Genomic DNA, 20396 nt, shown 5'->3' with positions numbered 1-20396 from the left:
CGTTTCACGTACAGTTTCGTCCCGGGACGCGGAAGTCACAGGCGGCCCGTTTTGAGGCACGCTCCCGCCCCTGCGGTGTGCCTGAACAGCCGGGAGTACCCGCCGGCAGCCTGCCCCCTCAGCGCTGCCTTGGGCAGCTGTGCAACACGCTGCTGCCCTTAACAAAGATGGCCACCCACTTCCTCCCCCTCACGCCCTAGCCGGCCGGCTCAGCAGCCGCTGGAGGCTCGGCGGCAAGTCCCGGCCGCCCAGGGCAACGCTCCTGCCGCTGCAGCTCCAGGCGCTGCCCGCCGCCGCATGGCCGAGGCTGCCGGCTCTCCGCGCCGCCCCGCCGCGGGCAGGTGCGAGGCGAGCGGTGGGGGAGCGGCGAGAGCCCGCTGGCGGCTGCTCGGACAGGTAGGGGGAGCCCGCGGGCGGGAGGGGCTGCCGGGGCGGGCCGGCGGCGCGTCTGTGCGGAACGGCGCTCCCGGCTCCTGACGCGGCGGCGCGTTGTGCCGGGGGAGGGGGTCGTTGGTGTCTCTTGCTGTCCCTCAGCGCTGGGCTCCCGCAGCCCCGGGCGGTCGCAGGTGGATGTGGCCGGTAACCTGCAGCGCCTGCGGGGCCGGGCTCTGCCCTGGGTGGAGGTGCCGGGGAATGGTGGCGTTGAGGGCAGGCGAACTGCAGAGAGCTGGCCGCTCCCCTGGCAGGGCACTGCGAGGAGCAGTACGCTGGGGTTCGTCAAGGGATTTTGCAGTCCTCTTCCGTAAACATAGTGATAATAAATACACAGATACACATACATACACACACGGCTCTTTAAAAAAGTGCGCCTTCAGTAGATGCCAAGAGCAGCCTGTGGTCTCACAGCCTGGAACAGGCTGCGCAGTGGAGTTGTGGAGTCTCCTTCTCTGGAGACATTCAAACCCGCCTGGACACACTCCTGTGTAACCTCATCTGGGTGTTCCTGCTCCAGCAGGGGGATTGGACTGGATGATCTTTCGAGGTGCCTTCCAATCCCTGACATTCAATGATAAGTAGCGTTAACAGGAGGAGGGCCGGCACCCCCGGCACCCCGCAGCCTGGGGGCACCAGCTCGGTATTGCCAGGCTGTGCTTTGACACCTTTCCTCGGTGCTGCTGGAGCTGATTGTTGTAGCTGCTACCCAATACCCTCCCTAACTGGCTTTCATGGGGAGCTGGGGGAGACCCCCTACTGGGCAGCAGAAACTGAGCTTCACCCGCAACGGGGGGTGGTCTGGTGAATGGGGGAGGCTGTGCCTGAGGGAGGATGAGGAGGAGGAAGCAGCAGCAAGCGGCTACACCTGCGCTCCAGGTGAGCAGCACCTGCCAGCTCCTGCCTTCCATGCTTTTTTGGACCCTTTAGGAGCGGTGCAAGGGTGGAAAGGATTCCTCTGCAAATGAGCATAGGCGTAAAGACTTAAAAACGTGAATCAGTTTCGTTAGTTTTTGTTCGAGGTGGTATTTAGTTTAAATGTTTAGTTTTGTGCAGATGGATGGTATGGCGAACGCTCCGTGAGAAGGCAGCGGGGCTGGCAGGGGCACTGGGCTGTGCTTGGGTAACAGTAGGAGGTGTGGGGAGGTTAATGTTGACCTTTTCTTTGTGTGTGTTTTTTGATTTGTAAATTACCCAGTCCCGTTCAACAGGACAAACTTCTGTTTCATTGTATTCTAAAGCAGGAAATGTCAAAGTTATTGGTAAGAATAGCAGGTTTGTCTGTAGTTTTCCATTCTAGCAGACTATGTAGGCTGTTCTCTATGGCTATACAGGCTTTTATTTGTTTTCAACATACTGTCTCTGGCATACCCCTGTCCCTTAAAATAACAAATAACTTTTCATAACAATCAAATTGGGGTTTGTGGGAGTGCATGTAGGTATCTGGGGAGAGAGCTTCCCTTTCTTCCTAAAACTACACGTGCCTGTGACCTTTTCCTCTGCAGATTCCCTGGTTTTTTTCCATGTTTTTAGCTCTTCTGTTGATTTTTATATGGTACAATGAGCGAGGATCGATTTAATCTTACTGGTACATCTGATGTAAAAATCAGTTCTGCACTTTTTACTACAGTCATGCTCAGATCTATCTATGGATTGGGAAAAGGTGTCAGCCTTCCTTTATATCCATCTTTAAAGAAGCACTGTCCAAGTGTTTCTTACAGTGCTTTTAAAAACGTTTTTCATACTGCTTATAATAACGCCTTACTTGAAATCAGTTCTCTGGTGTGTTTGTATATTGAATTTGCTTTCATTCAATGCATACACAAATTGATTTGCTATGGAAAGGGTGCTTGAGAGCGTGCTTGCTGATTTAATTAAAGAAAAAAGCCCTTTTATCAGGTATCCTATGAAGCTAGCATAAAAAGCCAGGGGTTTGTTTAATTACCTATGTGTTCTTTATCAATAGAGTGTTTTATGTATGTACTGAGTTTAAAGTTTGGCAATATTTCTAAACTTAGCTTGTCAGACTCAAGGAAAATATTTTTTTTGCTTAAAACAAAATGCTCAGGTAAGTCATATGTCATGTGCGTTTATACCTGACTGAAGCTAGGCTAAGGCTAACTCTAAAGCTCTGTTTTGAGCTCTACCAGTCTATGCAATTGATGACATTATCCAGTCTGTAGTTCTTATAGCAGGGAAGTTAAAGGAATAGGCATAAACGAAGTCACTACCTGTACATACACTTGCTCCCTATAGAAAATTTAATGAATGCTTTACTGACATCTGTAAGCTTTATATATTTATCCTGCTTGTTGTCGTCCTCTGTTTCTTCTTCTCACCTGCAAATGTGCTTCAGCTTCCAAAACTGAAAAAATAAAAGCCAAAGTGAGGAACGGGCAGTGGCTTCTTTTTATTTATTTATCCATCTACACACCCATTTAATTGTTTTTCTGATCATAAAACTTCAAAACCAGTTTTTCTTCTGTTCTTGCTTCTCTGTGTGAAGGGTGAAGATCTTTTTCCATGTTTTTCTTAGCCTTGAGTTTGTAAATTGTTTACAGTTGAATTAAAGAGAGTTTAGTAAATAAACGACTTGTAAAAATAAACAATGCACAGCCCTAGTGATGATATTTAGAGATGGTGAGATTGTAAATTGTGCTGCAGCTGATCATGTAGAAACTTTCTTGCATGTACAAAATAATCGTGTTCCCATCAGTGCCATAGAACTTAGTGGAAGTTTGTAGAACATCAGCTGTTGCAGAATTTAGGCTTTTAGGACAACTAAGCCATGCACAATGAGATATAACAAAGAAATACAGGGAATTTCAGGTTACTGCCTTTCTCCATGTGTGGGGTTTTGTTGTTGTTGTTGGTTTTGTTTGTTTGTTTGTTTTAAGAGAGATCAAACACTTTTAGATTTTATGGGAAGTCCTAAATGTGTTCCTAATATTGTCATTAAATACCAATGGCCTGCAATTCAGATCTGTGGTAATATTTTACTAGAATCTTTCTAAAACAGGAGACAGTTTGGTTATGCTTTTATTTATTTATGTATTTATTTATTTAAAAGTCTTGTGTGTTAATGAAGAAAGAATTGCCTTAGAATTCTATATTTCTAGGTGAAGTTAGAAAAGAAAATGCAAGTTTGAGAGAGGGAAAACTGCAAGGTAAATGTGTGAACTTGCACTGTTTTTTTTGTTTGTTTCGGGTTTTTTTGTCCTTCTTAGAATTTTTTTCTTTTAAGAAACCTAATTTTTGGAATAGAATATTTCATTACAGACCCTAATATATTATTTATTTAAGTAATATTTGTATGCATGATCACTGTACAAGCCCAACACTTGCTTACACCTGTGAACATCTTGTGCAGAAAACAGGGCCTTTCAGTACTGAAAGAGGATCTGGAAGAGAGTGAAACAAATCTTCTGGAAATGTATAAAATAAAAATATGCAGAAAAAGTTAGCTTAAAATTACTGAAGGAAGTGATAAAGTGGCCACCAGCCCCAGCCAAAGGACAGTGTTGTCTGGTGATTTGCTCCCCACCAGCATTCTTTCCCTTTACCATCACTGAAACCAAGAATTGTCTATTCTGCTGAGAAGCCTTTAGCTTGCTTTGATATTAGCTACTGGTTTTATATGTCCCTGGGACTTGTTCGTTTATTACGGCAGTGTGCAGGAAGTAGGGGAGCTTCACCTTCATTGGAAAGGCATCATGAAAATAGAGAAGACTGTCTTTCAACATATTCAAAACATTATTATGAGTTTAAATAAGTTTGTCACCTTCTGTTTTTTTTGTCAGTGGGTTATCCTATAGCAGCAGCAGCAGCATGTCTTTGTAGCTTGTAACACGATTGTGATGCTTTTAGGAATTGACTTAAGGGAAGAAATATTTTGATCCTTAGCTAAAATACAGAGTTAGATATAAATAATGTAACATTCTTCCTTTGTGCTCTGTTTTCTCTGTTATATTTAGGTTTTTAAAATATTTGACCTGCTGTTGTAATTTTTGCATTTTAGGCCTCTTTATTTTAGTTGGAGTCTTTGGGAGAAATGTTTTATTGAATACTGAAATGCTCATGAGATTTTCTGCTAACCCAGAGAATGCATTTTACAGAGTGGTTAGAAAGTGTCTCTGTAGAACAAAAACCTGAAAACAGAAAAGTGTTGTCACTGCTGGATTTTTTTTTCCTCTTAGTAATGGCTTGCCTTTGCTTTAAAAAAAAGCCCCCAAACAACATGTTTTTCTGAAAATTACATCTGGATTGTTTTCTTTAGTTGTCAAGCTGGTCTGTTTTGTTTCCAGGCATGCCACTATTATATGAAGGTTTTAATTCTGCTAGTCTTGTGTTTAGTTCTCCTGTTTTACTATTTTTGTCATTTGCTTCATGTATGTATTTTTCCCATGTGTTACCAAAGTAGAAGAAATAGTGTGGACATGACACAGCTGTTTTTAATACTTTGATGAAAATACTTGTGCCTTTCATATGCTGAGACCTGGCAATGAAAATAGATCCAAAAGCAGTAAGCCTGATGCATCAGGCCTGCTGTTACAATCTAACAGCCTAGCAAATACAATTACTCTGCTCTCATATGTAGCATTTCTAACTATTCTGCAAAATAACAGGTCATGTCACCAGATTGTGAGGCTGTTGGATACATTTCTAGTTAAAGTGCAGTTGACAGAGGTTGGATGTAGCAAAGAAATGACTGGCCCTTTATTTTGTTGTACCCATCCCATATGCAAAGCTTCCATTCCAAGTTTCATAATTCTGGAGAGCTGCTTCTCATTTAGCTCTGGTTGGCAAAATCTAAGTTGTGCTGCTCTCCTACTCAAGTACAGCTATTCCTTGTACCTCTGCCTATTTATAGGGCTGAGTTTTTCTGCTCCTTTTTTATCACTGTGGACTGCTTATACACCTTCATTTTAAAAGTGTAATGGCAATTATTTGTGTATTCTGTTCAGTGTTTGCAGAAAGAAACTAAACCCAGGGTGTCTCTCCTTCCACATCACTGACCTAAAGAATAAGCCTTTTTGTCTGGCAGGGAGATGCTGCTTGTCCCCTGTGCATCGATACCGCTCAAATGGGCCGGGTGCCAGGTTCTCTTGCACGGAGGAGTTGGTACCTCACTCCCCAAAGACACAGTTGGGTGCAGGGGACTGTGCAGGACAGAGAGCTCATGTTTTCGCTTTCCCGAACAGGTGTTTTAATCACGTAGCTATTGCACAACATGCAAATGGCCATTGCCATGAATCCTTCGGTCTCCTAGTGTTGAGCTTGGTGCTGTGAGTGTATTTTGGGGACGGTGCAGAAGGTGGCTAATGCACCAGTCCCTCCAGTGCACCCTGGCGAGGGACCATGTGGTTGTGGCATCTGAAAGTCTGGGGCCTGGGACAGGCAGCAAGTTTGGCAGCAGTTCTGCAAGTGTGCAGCAGCTGATGAGCTAGGATGTCATCTACCTGGCAAACGCGTATCGCTCAGATTTTTGTAATCTATAGGGACAGTGAGTGGCACAGAATGTTTTGATGGGAGATAGGGAAGAACCCAGTCTGCCTCTCTGATTCATGTGTGAGTTCACTGGAGCTGGAGTTAAAGCAGCTTTGTGTACTTATAAGCACTGTACATTTGCTTTACAGTTCTTGAGGTATAATATATATGAGACATAATAACTTCATAACCCACTCTCTTGACCCTTCCCATCAACACTACTGTTATTTTTCTCAGGCTTGACATACTTGGTCTAGTTATTCATAGGTATTAGCTAACAGCATAGCTATTATGGTTGATTTCAGACTTGCCTCTTCAGTTAAATAAGCCTGTGTTTGTTTAAGTCTTAATGTTTAATTTGTTCTTCATTTCAAAGGTCCTGAAGAAAAAGCACTTGAAAGATGTGCATCTCCAACAAGTGTCTGTAAGAAGGTTCACATCGTTCAATCTCTTTTCAACAGAAGACCATAATACAGAAGAAACTGGGACCTGGGTTCAGTATAAAAGCATCTTTTATCCTCAGTATAGTGTGTCCTTAAGGTAACTATCATTTAAGTTTTAAGTGCTTCCTAAGATCTTGTACAGGCCTCAAATATAAAACTCATTAGTAATTCTTCTAGTGTTTTGTATAACTAGGGCATAATTTACAAATAAACCGTTAGGTGTTATCTTTAGTTGTTGGTTACAGTAAGCAGCTTGTCTGTTGTGTTTTGTTTTGTTTTGTTTTTTTAATGCATTTCACTGAAGGGGCAGAGCTTGACTCAAAATACCATGCAAATAGGAGCATTTATTTTATATTTTTAATAACTTTCTGTTTTGAAATTCTTCTGACATAAATAGGATGTAAAAAAAAAAGTGAACACTGGTAATCTTAAAAAAATTTAATGGTATTATTTTATTCATAAAGTTTTAAAAGCTTTTTGGTAGTGATCGTTAGTAATTTTTCTTAATAGTTCTTGTAAAAATGATAATTTGGAAGCCAATTTCCTAAACAAAAGAGTAAGAAAATTCCTCTTCCTATAGAAATGGTTTATGTCTGATTAAGAAATCTGTTTTGTATTAGAACAGGTGAAAACACATGAAGATACCTGCATTAGGAAAAAAAAAAAAAAGAACAAAAACCCAAGAACACCCCACCTCAAAAAAAACACACTAAAAAAAAACCTACACCAAACCTGCCAAAAACTAACCCCCACAAACCCTTTGAAAGAATGTTAATGAATTCTCAGTAGCCTTAGCAAAACAGAAAAGTTTATCGCTCCCATTCATTGCTATGTGTTGTTCTGAGTTGGTTGGTTGACTGTTCTTTTTTCTCCTTCTCCCCTTTTTTCCTGCTTTGGTTATCTTTTCCTTGTTCAGTTTTGTACATATCTATAACTTGATTTTTCCTCAACGGGTATCATTGCAGCAGTAACTTAAGCATTTCTGAATCAATACTTGTTTTGCAGCCCCTAATTAGCCCTGCTGAGGGTGTAGGATTTTGTATTCTGTGCACAGTAGACTCTATGCTGGAGAACCTGAGTCATTGAAACTGTAAAGTTCATTTTTATTTAACTAGGACCTTTAAATTAAAGTCAGTCTTGGAAACTGAGATCTAACACAAAGAAGTGACCATCATTAAGTGACATTTTTGAAAGGTTATAAAACAAAGCAACAAGAAAACAGCAGCAAAAAAACAAAACCAACCAAACAAAAAACCCAACCCTACAACACTTCATGCAGATTGCCTTAAATTTGCAGATGGGTGAAAAGTAAAATACAAAATTGTTTAGAGCTTTATAAAGCCTTCATTTTCCATTTTCCAAGTTTATACTTAGTGATGCTGGAAGACTTCAAAAGAAAACTTTTCCAATTTGCAATAGCAGTAGGCACAGTGTTTCTTCTCTTTATGGACTTTTCCTGTGAACTCCTAGAGAATGTTACAGATTGATCCAGATCCTCAGAGTTTACCTCATCTCCTCTGCAGTGTCTCTGTTCCCTGGTTTTATTTCTTCAGAAGCACACTGGTAACGGGAAATGTGGGTTGTTTAGGTAGAATTTAAGCGGAGCAAGTCTGCAGTCCTTCACACTGCACTCCTGAACTTCTTCATTCAGTCTCCTCAGTTCACTACCATGGTCTGCAACACACGGTGTCACTTACTTGATTTACTAGATGTGGGAATTTTAAAGAAGGAGGTGAGCTGGGGTTCACCTGTGCCAGCATCACAAAAGCCAAGGGAATGTCAGCCTGATCTTGCTCTGACATTTGGTATTTGCACACTTCTGTTTCTAGCACTTCCCATGTCATTATTTATTTATTTATTTTTTTTAGCTAATAGTATCTTCATTAGTAATAGGACACAGCTCAAACAGTAAACCGTGAACCAGTATGTTTGTTCATGCATGATTTTGTTATTGACAATCGTTATATAGTATTCTAAGTATGGAGATTTTGGTTTTACCTTTTATGTTTCTCTGAGTTTACCCAATAGAAATTACAGTTTCTGTATTAGAGCAGGCTCACATTGAGTTTCAAAAACAGTGTTTGAGGAGAGTAGTAAGATTTCCTCTTGTATTTTGTTCCTTTCTAGAAGATATTAAGTGATCTATAAAAATGGTAAGCACTGATTGTTTTAGGAATAATGATCAGAATTTACTTACACGTCTATATTGAAATATTTTTCTCTCTGTATTGAAGCAGTGGCAATAGATGGCATATGCTTATTATTTCAGAACATTACAGGATGGTGAAGAAGGCAAGGAGAAAAAACTACCTGTGTATTCTGCCAGGGGCAGAGTATAAATACCTGCAACAAAATCCGCTTTGCCTTAAGTCTGTATTAAATAAAGTTTCTTCCCTGTTTTTGCAGAAGCAGTAATATAAGAGGGTAAACATAACAGTTTAACATACATAACAGAGCAACAGTTCTTCTTGCTGAAACTTGTGTATCTATAAGAGATCGTGGAGTAAGCATTCCTGGATCTTTGAGAATTGATCATGTGTTAGAAACTTGAAGATACTCTGTATGTCTGACAGTCTTCCCTTCGTTTTTCTCCTCCCATTGGCAAAATATTAATTATAATAATTTTCATCAATAGAAGCAATTTTAACAAGATAACAAGAGCATATTATTACCATATTATTAACAATAAAATCAATCAAGTTAACCCAGAACAGTGTGCTTAAGTAGGAGAGCCTTTTTATATATCTTTTTGTCAGGAAAATATTGTTGCTATGGCCCCTCTAAAATCTTGACAAAAGTGCGTTTGAATTTTCATCTACATATGTTTTCCTTATGCATTAACATCTTCTTCAGAAAGCTCATTGCATATGTTGGATGTTAAAAGGATTGTCAGCTAATATCTTGACAAGACTAAATGCTTAAGAAAGTTCATAAGGTTGTTACTGGCTTTTGGCAAAGAGTATAAAGGTCAAGCTGTATCAGTTCAAGGGCTATCAAAACTGATCAAATTGTATATTCAGATATGCTATGACCTAGCTGGAATTACTGCTCTAGAGGGATGTGGGGGACAGTTTGTTAGGCAAATAGAAGCTTTGGTAGGAACTACCAGTCATATGCATGCTTTTCTGAACTACTTCTTGTTTTAATAAGCCGCTGTTTTTCTGGCCAAATTCAGGTTGCATTGACATTTGGAAATGTTTTTCTGTCACTAGTTTATTTTTAGAATCATTCTTAATAACAAATCTTCTGAAGTAGGAAGCCAGAAGCACCAATGTAAGGCAATTTTGCCTAAAAAAATTAAGCTGAATTTATCTGTCATTTTGACTAGGTCCATGAGGTGACAATGCCATTGACTCATATTAAAAATCTCCATAACTCTTCTGGTTAAACAGTAATCTCTAGTGTGCTTAATGAAATGTAGATTAACAATCCATGGTGGAAGGTGGTCTCTTGGTGCTTGTGTAGGTACTAAGTTGCTTCACAGTATTTCTGGGGTGAGTGTCTGAGTGTGATTTTTGTTAGCAGTGAAAGGTGTGTCAACATGAAATTTCTTGTGTTATAATCCAGAATCTCATTTGATTAATCTCATTTGGATTTTTACCATATTTTATGCTCCTACGCACTACATCCTTGCTGTGATGATATGAATTGAGTGGCTACGTAGATGAAATTGCTCTCTAGTGTTGTTTGCAATTAACGTTTGTCAAAAAATAAATCCCTGATGTGACAGGAAGTCAACCTGGGAATGGGGCTGAATGTTTATGGCAGTCTAACATGAAGGATGTGGACATGTTCAGTCCAAGATGGAGTCTTGCTGCAGTTTTCACATTCAAATTTGGGTACAGTAAACTGAACTTATCTAGTCTGTAGGTGAAAAATATAAACCTCATGTTTAGTGAAATTTCTTGTAAGCTTGAAGTGGAAAAAAGGTGTCTCTCATTACAGATATTACCTGGCTTTCTGTATATTTTCTCCATTAAAAGGATGTTTTTATTCATAAAACTTTAATATTTATTTTTTAGTTTTGTTCAAGTTATTTTTAGCTTTGGGGCTATTTTACTTACCTGTTAAAATGATGCGTGTTCTAAATACATGTTTTCTTGGTGATAGGAAGATATATAGTAGAGCCATTTAAAAATGTTTATTTAATATTGCATTTTTAAATCCTCCTATTCTTAGTCAGGAAAGTGCTTTTAAATTTAAATTTGTTATGAATAGTTTTAGCAATGAAGTTATTATAGATCATAAAGACGCAGTGTCTCACTGTGAAGATGGTGTCTGTCTTTCAGACAGGAAAATTATTCTTTTATTAGAGTTAAAAAAGGAGCAATCAATATCTTCAAATTTTCTATTTCAGGATATGGATTTACTTTAGAATTGTAGGCTCATTTTAAGCAATTAGAGAAGAAATAAGTTATTTCTGTGGTAAAATATTTTCCATTGATCAGTCATTTGATGCTTCAAATACTAAAATGCAGAACTTAAAAGAAAGTGTCAGCAGCTTACAGGACGGGTTAAATCTTTGTAAAGAGTGTTAAGTGTTCTTTGCAAGATGTCATGCCTTTATTCAGAATATGAATGAACCTTTAGATAAAAATATGAAAGGACCTATTAGATGAGTCTAGACCTTTGGTATAGAAATGAGAGGCATGTTATTTGCCTGTGACAAGTAGCATGTTAGAAGATGGTTTAGGAGTGAATTTAATTGGCTATTCCTGTAGGATATTTCTGTTAATAACATTTTGAAGTTTTAATCGATTTTTATTTTAGGGATAGACATAAGAAAAAAAAAAGGAAGCAGATTTCAAGGAATATTTAACTACTTTTTATGGACAATTTATGTGGATATTATAAGCATGTTTTCTTCCATTTATTGCATGCTAAATCAGTGGATTTAGCAGCCTGAAGGCTTGGCCACAGGAGGAGAAAAGTGAACAAAGAGATAAAAAAAAGAATTTTGGCAACATATTTCTTTTATTCACTGATCAAACTAAGACTGTTCCATCATATTGCCCAATATGTGTATTTGTTGTTGACTTTTTCTTTTGTTTTCTTTTTTTTTTTCTTTAGAGTATTCTGTTGAAATGTAGTCTGTCTTAGTTTTTATAGTTTTTTGAAGTTTAGTATATGCATTTAGTTATTTGTATTATTTTTTTCTCATTAAGTTGAAGAATAATATAAGAGGAGGAACTTAGTTTTGTTTCATTATTGTTGGTGAAGAGCATACCTTAATAGGGAGCTACTGAAAGATTATTTTTATTCTACTGTCTACAGCTGTCTATAAATACATGTAAAAGTCTGCCACTTGTATTGCCTGAACAGCTAAGCATGCACAGTCCAGGGAGTTCCTGCAGATTGTTGATGACAACTTGTTGACACAGATGATGGAGGAGTGAACAAGGAGAGGCGTGCTGCTGGACCTTGTCCTAACCAAACAAGAAGAACTGGTTGAAGATGTCATGGTTGGGGGAAGCCTGGGCTGCAGCGACCATGAGATGGTAGAGTTCAGGATCTTGTGTGAAGGAAGCAGGACAATAAGTAGGACTAAAACCATGGACTTCAGCAGGGTGAACTTTGGCCTTTTCAAGGTCCTGCTTGGAAGAATCCTGTGCAATAGGGCTCTAGAAGGTAGGGGTGTCCAAGAGAGATGGCTAATATTCAAAGATCACATCCTTCAAGCTCAAGACCGATGCGTCCCTATGAGGAAGAAATCAAGTAAAGGGAGTAAGAGGCTAGCATGGATGAGTAAGGAACTCCAGTCAAAACTCAGGTGGAAGAAGGATGTTTACGTAATGTGGAAAAAGGTACAGACCACCTGGGAGGAATACAAGGAGGCTGTTAGAGTATGCAGGGATGCGGTGAGGAAGGCCAAGCTCCACTTGGAAGCAAATCTGGCCAGAGATGCCAAGGACAACAAGAAGGGCTTCTTGATATACATCAGCAGCAAAAGGAAGGTCAGGGAACGTGTAGGTCTGCTGCTGAATGAGAAGGGTGCCCTGGTGAGTGATGATACAGAGAAGGCAGAGTTACTGAACGCCTTCTTTGCTTCCGTCTTTACTGCTAAAACTGGCCCTCAGGTGTCTCAGGCCCTAGAGATAGGAGAGAAATTCTGCCAAAAGGAAGACTCTCCCTTGATTAAGGAAGATCAGATTAGGGATCATTTACACAAACTGGACATACACAAATCCATGGGCCCTGATGGGATGCACCCATGAGTGCTGAGGCAGTTGGCAGATGTTATTGCTAAGCCACTTTTCATCATCTTTGAAAGGTCTTGGAGAATATGAGGGATCTCTGAGTACTTGAAGAAAGCCAGTGTCACTCCAGTCTTCAAAAAGGGCAAGAAGGGTGACCCAGGTAACTGCAGGCCAGTCAACCTCACGTCCATCCCTGGAAAGGTGATGGAACATCTCATTCTGGCCGTCATCTCCAAGCATGTGGTGGAAAAGAAGGTTACCAGGAGTAGTCAGCATGGGTTCACCAAAAGGAAATCATGTTTGACCAACCTGATAGCTGCCTATGATGGTATGACTGGCTGGATAGACAAGGGAAGAGCAGTGAACATTGTCTACCTTGACTTCAGCAAGGCTTTTGACTCCATCCCTCACAACCTCCTCATAGGCAAGCTCAGAAGGTGTGGGCTGGATGAATGCACTGTGAGATGGATCATGAACTGGCTGGATGGCAGAGCCTAGAGGGTTGTGATCAATGGTGCAGAGTCTGGTTAGAGGCCTATAGTTAGTGGAGTTTCCCAGGGGTCAGTGATAGGTCCAGACCTGGATGAAGAGACTGAGTGCACCCCCAGCAAGTTTGCTGATGATACCAAACTGGGTGGAAGGGCTGACACACCAGAAGGCTGTGCTGCCATACAGTGAGACCTGAACAGGCTGGAGGACTGGGCAGAGAAGAACCTGATGCGGTTTAACAAGGTCAAGTGTAGGGTCCTGCACCTGGGGAGGAACAACCCCAGGCACCAGTACAGGTTGGGGGTAGACCTGCTGGAAAGTAGCACTGCAGAGAAGGACTTTGGAGTTCTGATCAACAACAGGTTGACCATGACCACAACAATGTGCTCTTGTGGCCAAGAAGGCCAATGGTATCCTGGAGTGCATTAAGAAGAGTGTGACCAGCAGGCTGGGGGAGGTATTCCTTCCCACTCTGCTCTGCCCTGGTGAGACCTAATCTGGACTGTTTTCTGGGCTCCCCAGTTTAAGAAGGACAAGGAATTACTGGAGGGAATCCAGCGGTGGGTGGGCTGTGAGGATGATTAGGGACCTACAGCACCTTTCTTATGAGGAGAGACTGAGAGCTGGGTCTTTTCAGCCTGGAGAAGAGAAGGCTGAGAGGGGATCTCATCAATGCTTATAAATATCTCAAGGGTGGATGTCAAGAGGATGGGACCGGATTCCTTTCAGTGGTGCCCAAAGATAAGATTAGGGGCAACAGGCACAGACTGAACCACAGGCAGTTCCATCTGAATATAAGGATAAACTTGTTTACCTTGAGGGTGCCAGAGCCCTGGAACAGGCTGCCCAGAGAGGCTGTGGAGTCTCCTTCTCTGGAGACATTCAAGACCTGCCTGGACACATTCCTGTGCAACCTGATCTGGGTGAACCTACTTTAGCAGATGGGTTGGACGAGATGATCTCCAGAGGTCCCTTCCAACCCCAACCATTCTGTGATTCAGTGAATTGGAGAGGAAGGATCATTAAGATATTTTAAATATATCTCTCTCTTTCTCTGACTTTATTTATACATCAAAATTTGATTTATTCATAGTCCAGAGTAAGGACTACTGCTTTGCTTCATATCAGTTAAAATAGTGTATCATTTGTAGATTTGTCTTCTTTAACTCAACTCACTACCTCAGCCATAGAAATTTTTGCATGTTTTACCTTGAAGATTTATTTTAAGAATGCTGTAGATCAGACTAACCACGTAGTCTGAAATTCACTTTCTCCATGATGCTTACCTATGCTTGTTTGAAGTACTTTGTTGATCTCAGCAATCACACTTTTGATCTTCTTTGAAGTTCTTTGAGCTGTACAACATTTATGACATATTCTAAAGCACCAAATATTAATGTCCTTCTGTATTTTGATATGCCCGTGGAAATTAATGGGGATTTTGTGGTTGGGATTTAACCACAAGCTTCTATGATTCTTTCCTGTGACTTTCATAATTCAAGTGTACAATGTGTACAAACTCTTTATGGGCAGTTTGTTAGGTGTCCTGTGCAAAGCTGTGATTGTGACAGGCATCCACAGAAGGAAGATGTGATGTGTATTGGCAGTTTTCTCTGGGCGAGATCATGGGGGAGCAGCTGATGGGACTGTGAAGCAGCAGATGTTGCAGAACTGCTAGTGGGTATATACAGAGCAGTGGATCCCAAACTGGAAGCTATGGGTTTTGGGTGCAGGACTGAGTAGCATTAAATTTATGTCAGAATTTGGGGCTAGAGAATACTTGTATTTAGAGCTGGATGTAATATCTAGTCTGCAAGTCAGATCTGTGAGGGAAAAGGGTTGTAGAGTAGCTGATGCGGAGTTTGTCTGCGGACTCTACAAATGCAGTTCTCCAAATGGAGAAACGTGGCTATTGATGTTTGGAAGTGTTTCTCCCTGAGCTCTGCCTCTGACAAGTAGATCAGCTGTTGGAATGTTGCATTCCTCAGTCTTAAAACTTGCTCAGTTCTTCTCTGTTTGGTTTCCCTAACTCTTAAGTGGTTACCAGTGTAATTTAAGTGCCTCTTCTTTAGCCTTTATCAGCAACAACAGGTATTTTTCTGTCACGTTAATTGACCTTAGAAGATCCACTGTTGCTAATGTGGAGTAGTCTTATCATAGTCCATAATAGTAATATAGTTGAGACCCAAGAGAGCGGCTTTGCTGTCCAGATTGCTGTTGAGATACTGGCTACTCCTCTCATTCCAGGGCACTGAGCTTGGTCCCTGCCTGTGTTCAGTGAAGGTTTCACAAGCTGATTAGACTAAAGGAAGAAGCTGTTAAACCTTGTCCTGTTTCATGATGAGTATTAGAGGGGGCATCTGGAAGACTTGAGAAGGGGGAAGTAGCTCACAGAAAGACTGGATGCTTCTCATAATTGAATTATGCCTCACTTATGTGCTTGCCATGAACAATATTTGTGAAAGCAAGACGGAGAGTGCTGAGACAGAGGAAGATACTTTGAATGTTGCAGGCAACCAGAAAAGGGTGCGAAATGCCTCTGCTGGCCAAGAGAGCAAGTGTTGGAGTGTGTTCTGTTTGTACATGGACACCACATGCCTTTGGCTGCTGAATAATAAATGTAAGAATATGTTTGAAATTTGCATGTGTTTATTTTAATTGTGGAAAGAATGTTTTATAATCAGATCCTTTTATAATCTGATCCATAATGAAAACCAAGTGTGCCAAAAACAATAGTGTAGATGAAGAACATTCACTGAGTTAAATAAAATATCACCAAAATTTCAGGACAGCCTCAAAACTGATAAGTATGTGGCATGCATCTGCTCCAGAATCTTAGCTTATTCTTCGGGCTGGTGTACTTGAAGCTGTCTACCTCTCATCTCCAGGTATAAACCAATATTTTGGAAACAGCTTGAAATTTGGTTTAGTGATAATGTTAAGGCCAGTTCTATGATTGTATCATTTTTCTCTCTCTCTTTTTTTTTTTTTTTTTCCTTGTCTACCTTTTGACCCTGAAGTACATAAATTGTATTCTTCTCTAGAGCAGGACACTCCACTTAATTCTGTTTTGCTTTCTTCATAGCATTCTGTTGAACTACAGATACTAGATTGCTAAATTGTTCATCCTTGCCTTTTGTTTGCTTCACTTGGAAATTCGCATGATAAATCTCCTTTATATATGGACTATCTACATAAAGAAATTGAACGGATTAAAAAAACAAACCAAAACATTATCCTTGGACTAATCTACATGCCAACAAAGTTTAAAATATTTCTTCACTGTCTCAGCATCTCCCCTCCTATCTTACATTCATTTAGAAGATGAGATGTTCCCAGCTGTCTAAGAGACCCTAACAGTGCCAGTTTGTAGGAGTTTGTAGGATGCTAAGGAGTCAGCAGGGGACAGTTTAAAGGGCAGCTCTGTTGTTGGCAGAACTACCGGTCCTGCCCACTTTCTGGTCACTTCCCGTGAACTAATTCTGTTGCATTATTTGTCAAATCTGATTGAGAACAAACTTGCTGAAAAAAAAAGAAGAAAGTGCATTTTAAATCCACATGTTCCATCAGAATTCTTGTAGGCTTCCACTGCAGCTAGGGAATGTATTTTTGGTTTGTTTTTATGTAGCTCGGGGAAGAGCTGTAATGTCCAGTTGAATCTTTTGTAACATCTTTCATTGACCCTGTTTATGACTTCATTTCAGTTTGTGAACTTGATTTCCATTTGATTTTAATTTTGGGGGTTTTTTTTAAGCATTAGTCTAGTTGCTGTTTGGCACTTCTCAAAATTTAACATGTACGTGTTTCTTTAATGCTTATGCTTATCAGAAGTTCTAAATAGCATGTTTGGAAATAGGTTGTGAATTTTTTCGGTTTTGTTTGTTTGTTCGTTTTTGTTTGTTTTTTCCATTCTTACAACACTCTTCCTTCTGGAAAGCAAAGTTGAGAGAATGAGAACTGATTTTGTACGTGCTACGTTTGTCGTATTTCTTAAATTTTTTCAGTGTTTCAAATGAGCATGTTCCTAAACAACCCTAAGAGCTACATTTGAAATGTTGTTAAAAGACTGTATTTTTGATTTTACTGCCTTGCCGAATTCTTTATAGATTTTTTTTTTTTTTTAACTACATTTGTGAAACAGCTATGTGATCTGATTGTTGTAAAGTGTAAGTGTTTTTTTGTCTTGCTCATTTGGGGCCTGGACTAGCTGGGAATAGTTAAAAATAGTTTAAAAAAATTAGTTGACTTTTCTGCATGTGTGAATCCAGCTAGCCTGACATCTATAACATTTAGAGAAAGCTTCTTAGGCAAATTTTTATTCAACTTCGGTGCATATTCTTTTTGTTGCTGTTTTGCTCACCATTTTCTAAAATTTGCAGTTGGTATGTGAAAGTCAGTTAATTAATTATCCCCAGTTTTGAATGTTTATTTCACTTGGGTTATGCAAATGTAAAACCAAAGAAAATGCAGTTCACTGAACATAGTAATCAGTTTCATTGTTCACATTAATTAAATGAAGTGTTCTTGATTTTGTGGGAGAAAATAGGAATGTGTCTACAGCTGCTGTTTAAAAATAGTCTTTTGTTTTTCCTCTTCAAAGAAGTCACTTTACCAAAATTCTTCCTTTCTATATGTGACCTTTACAACTAAACAAAAATGATTGCTCTTTGGAAATGTTTTCATTTTGATGAAGTATTAGTTTCAAAGACACATGTTGCTGGTTCATAGATTTCAGTGATGGACCTTTGAAAACTAGTGATTGTTACCTTGTTTTCCCACTGGTGGCTACAGTGGTACCTGTTTGCTACTTGCCTGTGAAAGGGATTTGTGAAAAGTTAAAATGTGCAATGACTCTCTTTTCTGAAGAGGGAAGATGTTTTGAGGATTTTTTTTATTGTCTATATGTTGGTAAAGTCACTATGTATGTTTTCTTCCAGATTTAACAATGGACCATTAGATGTTAAAGATGTTCTTACAAGTTTTGACAACACAGGGAATGTCTGTAAGTCATTGTTCATTTAAATACAGTGCTATGTTGATAGAAATCTGATTGTATCAATATAAAATATTTCTGTATGAGCCCTCAATAACCATTTCGTTTAGCTGAGAAACACCATTACTGTGGTCAGAGATACAGATCTACCCACCATAGTGTTGATCTACCCACCACAGTGTTTTATGTGTTACACTCTTTTATGTGGCACAGTTGTTTGTGTGCATGCACCCTTAAGTCAGCCTGGTGCAGATTATTTTTGGTTCTGTGACTGTGGTGGAAACATTAGAGCAGCTGAACAGGGTTGAACAAAAAATTAGGTTAGCCCATTGTCATGGTTTAACCCCAGCCGGCAACCAAGCACCACGCAGCTGCTCGCTCATTCTCACCCACGAGTGAGTTGAGATAAAGACAGTTTAATAGTATAGAAAAGGAAGAGATAATAGGATAATAATAATAGAATATACAAAACAAATTATGCACAATGCAATTGCTCACCACATGCTGACTGATTCCCATCCCAGAGCAGGGATCTCCCAGCCAGCTTCCCCCATGTTTATATACTGAGCATTACGTCATATGGTATGGAATAGCCCTTTGGTCAGTTGGGGTCAGGTGCCCCGGCTGTGTCCACTCTCAACTTCTTGTGCACTCTCTGCCTTCTCGCTGGCAGGGCACTATGAGAAGATGAAAAGTCCTTGACTGCTTAGCAATGACTAGAACATCATTATGTCATCAACATTGTTCTCATTCTAAGTCTGAACACAGCACTATACCCGCTACTAGGAAGAAAATTAACTGTATCAGGCTCTCTGAGGAACAGTGCAAGAACATAAGAAGCAAACTATGATACTATGGCTTGGACATGGCAAATTCATACCATAGAAAAACCAAAGAAAGCACAGTCAAGTTGTGAAATTCCTCCTCACAGAATATTTTTAACTCCTAGGACATGACATGAATTCAAAAAGCAATGGGGAAAAAATGGTGCAAGAAAAAATCACGGTGGCTATTAAATACAAAGGCATTGCTTACAGTTTAGGAAGTGCTGGGTGTCAGGAGAATTAATGGGCTAGTAGGATGATATGTTTGTCCTGATCTTTCACTCTTGCTGAGCATCAGTTACTGGCTGCATTAATGAGAGACAAAATGAGCTGTGAGTGGACCTTCAATGTCTGACCCAGTATGGCTCTGCTTCAGTATACTTATTAATAAAATTATCTATGCTATTAATGGACTTGAATTATAAAATTGTGGTAGATCATGGAAAAGAAGCTGAGCAGAAATATTTAAATACTTTTGATGTAATGAGTAACTACTCTTATATAATTTTTAGAGATATACATATAATTCTTGTTTGATTATTCTGCCTTATTTTTCAGGTTTGTTTGTTTGTTTTCAAGCAAGCAAACTGTTAGAGACACCCCCAACTTTATTCTAAGATATTCAAGAAATATGCCTGTATCTCTTCCTCCTTATCAAAACAATTATATAGAAATTGTTCTGAAATATACGTTTAATCTCAAAACTCTAGTCTTAGTATTATAAAGCTATATTTCAATAAACATTGTTTTTTAATTAACAAAAAGGTCAATTTATTTAATAGACTTTTGCCTTCGAAAAGAAAAAAAATAATCATAAACTGTGTGTTCTCCTTTTCAAAATTTGCTAGCTTTCGTTTGGTTCTGAACATTGAAGATAGTCGTATGGTCCAGCCACAAAATACTTCAGTGTATGTTCTCCAGCTGTTGACAAAGGGAAATTTGTTCTCTGATTTCTGAATGAAAGTTATATCTAAGGGATATATGAATATCCAAATTAATAATATTAAGGCTGAGAAAGAAAATCCACATTTGTAATTATGGTTGACATCAGCTACAGATGTAGGTATCATGAGCTGGATGATAAAAACATTTAGATTTAAGATATTTACTATCTGCAGAAAATGCTTTGCTTAAATTATGGGAGAAATTTAGGAAATAGGAAATAGGAAAAAAAATAGGAATAAAAAAAGGAAAAAAAATCCAAACTGGGGTTTGGATCCAGAAAAAGTGTTGTTATGTTAGTTCATTAGATAACAACTTTGGTATTTATTTTGAACAACAAAGTTTTTTTTGTTTTTTTTTTTTGGTCTAAAAGTGCCTCTTATAGTGGATCAAGACAGTATACCTTACTCTGTTAAACATGGTAACGTGATTTCTTAGTCTTTATTCTTTGTCTGAGTACTTAGATTGTGATCAATCCACACAAATTTCCTTGTTAACGCAAATAATTTACTCTGCTGAAGTTCTCATATGCTTTCATATTGATAGATGTGCTGTCAGCTCTTCTGTTAACCTTTTTTCAGTATTTCAG

General features: G+C 39.4%; 1 protein-coding gene across 1 annotated transcript in view; it reads left to right on the top strand.

Moving 5' to 3' along the window:
• Nucleotides 1-297: 297 nt before the first annotated feature.
• The window catches only part of CAMKMT (calmodulin-lysine N-methyltransferase), a gene marked incomplete at both ends in the record, with an annotated part of 215100 nt that continues 195001 nt past the window's right edge, over nucleotides 298-20396 (top strand). The window contains 3 exons of the mRNA XM_080342077.1: nucleotides 298-396; nucleotides 6296-6459; nucleotides 17986-18050. Of these exons, the coding sequence (XP_080198203.1) occupies nucleotides 298-396; nucleotides 6296-6459; nucleotides 17986-18050 (328 nt within the window). The remainder of the gene's footprint in view (nucleotides 397-6295; nucleotides 6460-17985; nucleotides 18051-20396) is intronic.

This window comes from Nesoenas mayeri (genome assembly GCF_963082525.1).
Source record: "Nesoenas mayeri genome assembly, chromosome: 3".
Taxonomy (NCBI): domain Eukaryota; kingdom Metazoa; phylum Chordata; class Aves; order Columbiformes; family Columbidae; genus Nesoenas; species Nesoenas mayeri.
The sequence above is the reverse complement of the archived record's forward strand: the minus strand, read 5'-3'. Positions and strand labels throughout refer to the sequence as shown.